Genomic DNA, 4,279 nt, shown 5'->3' with positions numbered 1-4,279 from the left:
ATCTGCCACTAGGTTGAAGTATTTAAATATTTGACCTCTAGTAAAGGAGATGGGTGTTAAATTAATTGAATTATACTTAAGCTGATAATTAATTAATCTTAATCATATATATCCAACTCGTGAAAATAAAATTTTTTTAAAAAAAATGGTATACAACCGTTTGAATGTATCTTTTGTAGACTATATCCTTGTCCAATGTAGCAAACTCTTCTTTATTCCTTTTCTTTAAGTTTTTTCTCTTTTAGTCGGTCCACTCGACAAAAAAGATAGATGAAGGATGAAAAAATATATTTAGGTGTTGGTTGATTGCACTTATCTCTATATCTCTATAATGTCAGGTTAGCCCAATTTTATTCTAATGACATTTAGTGTTATGAGTGCGAACAAAATCTCACATTGGTTAGAGAAAGAACGTGGAACAAAGAAATTTTGTGAACCTTGTATGAGACCAAAAAGTATCATTTGGTTTGGTTCTAACCGGCAAAACCAAATCGACTATCATCCTTAATGCCCAAAATAAACAATATCATATAATTATGGAGATAGTTGGAAAGTAATATCACGTGTAATATAATTTATAAAGACAGGTATAATTTTAAATTAGTAACTAGTCATTTATCTTTATGAAATGTTAACTCGCTAGGTATTAATTGGTAACACATCTGGTTGCAGATGTTCCATGCAAATGACTATAAATAGTGGACGTTTCAATCATAAAATTTCCCAACCGGACCATGAAGTTTTCTCCATTAATCCCTCTTTCTCTTGCCTTTATTATTTTATGTTCATCATCTTCATTATTGTCTGCAACTTCTTCTTCTTATATAAAATATGAGGAGTTTCTTCAATGTCTTCTCCATCATTCTCCAAATACTTACTCTATTACCAATCTTGTTTACGCTCCCACCAACTCCTCCTATTCATCTCTCTTGAATTTCTCCATTAGAAACCTCAGATTCTCAACTCCCACCATCCCAAAGCCACTCCTCATAATAACCCCATCAAATATTTCCCACATTCAAGCAGCCGTCGTTTGCTCCAAATCTCACGGCCTTCAAATCCGAATCCGAAGCGGCGGTCATGACTTCGAGGGTCTTTCTTACGTCGCCTACCACCCATTCATCGTAGTGGATCTCATTAATCTCAGCTCTGTTGCTGTCGACGTCGAACAAAGTACAGCATGGGTTCAGTCAGGGGCAACTCTAGGTGAACTTTACTACAGAATTGCTGAGAAAAGTCGAACCTTGGCCTTTCCGGCAGGGACTTGTCCAACTGTTGGTGTTGGCGGGCACTTCAGCGGCGGTGGATATGGGACATTGCTGAGGAAATATGGTCTGGCTGCGGATAATGTAATCGACGCTTACTTGGTTGATGCAAATGGGGAGTTTCATGATAGAGAGTCGATGGGGGAGGATTTGTTTTGGGCCATTAGAGGCGGCGGCGGTGGGAGCTTTGGGATTGTTGTGGCGTGGAAGGTGAAGCTGGTTCCGGTTCCGGCGACGGTAACGATTTGCACAGCTAATAGAACTTGGAAGGAAGGAGCAATCAAGTTAATCGATCAGTGGCAATATGTAGCCAACAAATTGGATGAAGATCTATTTCTTAGCATCATTTTGACTGGTATTTTTTTCACTCTCTCATTGAGTTATTATTTATTTATGTTAGATGTTTCACATGTTTTGATTTTTTTTTTTTTTTTTTTGCAATTAATAATATTTGAATGAAAACGAAGCCACACCAAATGGTTTTAAATAATGGAACAAAGATTAATTGTTACTTTTCTACAAATTTGACTTAGATTTTAATATTATCACACAAAACATTAAATTTAAATAGGTGATAAATTCATTACAAATTCCTTATTTTAGTTGCTATTCCATGCTCATTAGGCTCAATCCAACTAAGTTAAGATAATATTTGGCTTTGGATTGGATTGACCTATATTTAATAGTCAAAGTTCAACATTTGAGTTTGACTTATTGAAACAAAGTTTGGACGGATTTAATTGTTTATTTAATTATATATCGATATATTATTAATTTTTATTAAATTTTAATGAATTTCTATTTTTATTCTATTTATTTAAAAAAGTTGATATTTTTTTCATTTACTTGAAAAATTATATGTATTACAAAGTTTCATTTAATATTTTATGTTCTCAAATATTTTATTAGTTATAAATGTTTTCAAAATAAGTTATATTCTCTAAAATCTGTTGTATCAAAATTATAAATTTGAATGTGAAAAATATTTTAAAAATTATTTTTTTAAATATAAAATATTATTATATGAAAAATTATATATATATAGATATGGTTAACCCAATAGTAGTAAGTTCATTGGATTGGCCTTGACGAGAATTGAACGAAAATGGTCTCAACGGACCGGCCTTTGGTTAGGACATTCTTCAAAATGGTGATCTATTTCCAACTCAACAAACAAATGGACTCGATCAGGCTGAACTAGACTGGTCATATTATTGTCTAGTCCAATTTTAACTTTGAATTGAACTCGGATCGTGGGTTTAGGCCTGCCCTTAAACTTTTAATTGTTATTTAAAGTTTATTTGATTTTGAAACATGTTCGAGTATTTGTTGTTGTTGAGTTATTTGTATGGTTGATTGACACATATTGATTTGAACTCAAATATATATGATTGTTGATGACACATAGGTGGGAAAATTTCAGCTCAAGGAGGCAAAATAAACCCAACAGCTTTGTTCTTCACTTTGTTTCTTGGAAAGGCAGATGAACTTTTGACAATCCTAAAGAACAAATTTCCTGAATTGAATTTGGCAAAAGAAGATTGCAAAGAAACTAGTTGGATTGAATCAGCCGTTTATACAGCTAATGGGCTTCAAATTGATGATCAACCCTTAGAAGCTTTTCTCAATAGAACACCTTTGGCCAATGGAAGCTTCAAAATCAAATCTGATTATGTTAAGGAACCCATCACTAAAGCTGCAATTGAGGGCATATGGCAAAGATTAAAATCTCAAGATATAGAAGGAGTAAACCTTGGACTTATTCCGTACGGAGGAAGGATGAGTCAAATTTCCGAGTCGGAAATTCCTTTTCCACATAGAATTGGAAATCTATATAAGATTGGCTATATTATAGGGTGGGAAGAACAAGGTGTGGATGCAGAGAAAAGACATTTAAATTGGATAAGAGAGATTTATAGTTACATGACTCCTTTTGTTTCGAAATCTCCTAGAGCCGCATATGTCAACTATAGAGACCTTGACATTGGATCAAACGATAAGTATGGAAAGACAAGCTACAAGCGAGCCTGTATTTGGGGTAAAAAGTATTTTGGTAACAATTTTAACAGGTTGGTACATGTTAAAAATGAGGTGGATCCTTACGATTTCTTTAGGCATGAACAGAGTATACCAAGTTTCCCTCATCATAGATTTTAATATAGTTTGAACCATATGATATTTGGTTTATGTTTATTCTCAACTGTGCCTAGCTGATTATTATTGTGACAAAATAAGCGGTTTGTGTGTACTGCTTTTAAGCATATATCTATACTTATATATATCTTTATATATATTGAAATGTTGCAATAACAATAAGTGAATTATCATTTTTTTTCTTTTAATATACAACAACTGTGGTTGTGAAACTGAATCTTCGACCTCTAAGGAAGAAGATCGTGTTAAATATTGTTGAACTTGTAAGCTCACTGTTTGCACGAGATTTCAATAGAAATTTATTTCGTGGAACTTGAACTTTATATTTGTATTAATTTTGTGGAAAGCGAGTACAATCTCTAATACATAATATTTTGATGCTTTCAAAATAAACTATAATCTTTAATTTGGTTGATTTTCTTAAACGATCGGCCTTTGGGCTTGTTGATCTTCTTCGGTGTTTGGTCTTTGGGCTTGTTGATCTTCTTGGATGATCGACCTTTGGGCTTATTGATCTGCTTGGAGGATTAGTATTCGCACGAAGTTTCTGAAAAAACTTGTTCCGTGGAGTTGAACTTGAGTTGGTGTTGATGTTGAGGTTGATTTGATGCAATGTGATTCGATCTCTAGTACTTGATCCTCTGAGTCTCTCTCGGTTGGGTGGATGTACTTGACTTGAAGAAGAAAAGCACCGAACGTTCTTAAAGTAGAAGTCTTGGAAGAGTGTTTGTGTCTTCAATGGTCTTCTGTCTTCTAGGAGTACAACTTCAGGAGTCTTGGGAGTCTTCTGCTTGTTAATGAATTCTCTGTGCGCTTTCTGAATGTAGAATTGCTTGTATCTTCAAAGGACTTCAGTCCTC

At 33.8% G+C, this 4,279-nt stretch overlaps 1 protein-coding gene across 1 annotated transcript; it reads left to right on the top strand.

The window, feature by feature from the left end:
• Positions 1–699: 699 nt before the first annotated feature.
• On the top strand, positions 700–3,530 carry LOC120083596 (cannabidiolic acid synthase-like). The gene is made up of 2 exons (XM_039039415.1): positions 700–1,620; positions 2,674–3,530. Exons 1-2 carry the CDS (start codon positions 735–737, stop codon positions 3,420–3,422), a joined length of 1,635 nt encoding a protein of 544 aa, XP_038895343.1. The 5' UTR covers positions 700–734; the 3' UTR covers positions 3,423–3,530.
• Positions 3,531–4,279: the final 749 nt, after the last annotated feature.

The sequence above is a fragment of the Benincasa hispida genome, chromosome 8 (genome assembly GCF_009727055.1).
Source record: "Benincasa hispida cultivar B227 chromosome 8, ASM972705v1, whole genome shotgun sequence".
NCBI lineage: Eukaryota > Viridiplantae > Streptophyta > Magnoliopsida > Cucurbitales > Cucurbitaceae > Benincasa > Benincasa hispida.
Note: the sequence above shows the minus strand (reverse complement) of the source record. Positions and strands in the feature narration are given on the sequence as shown.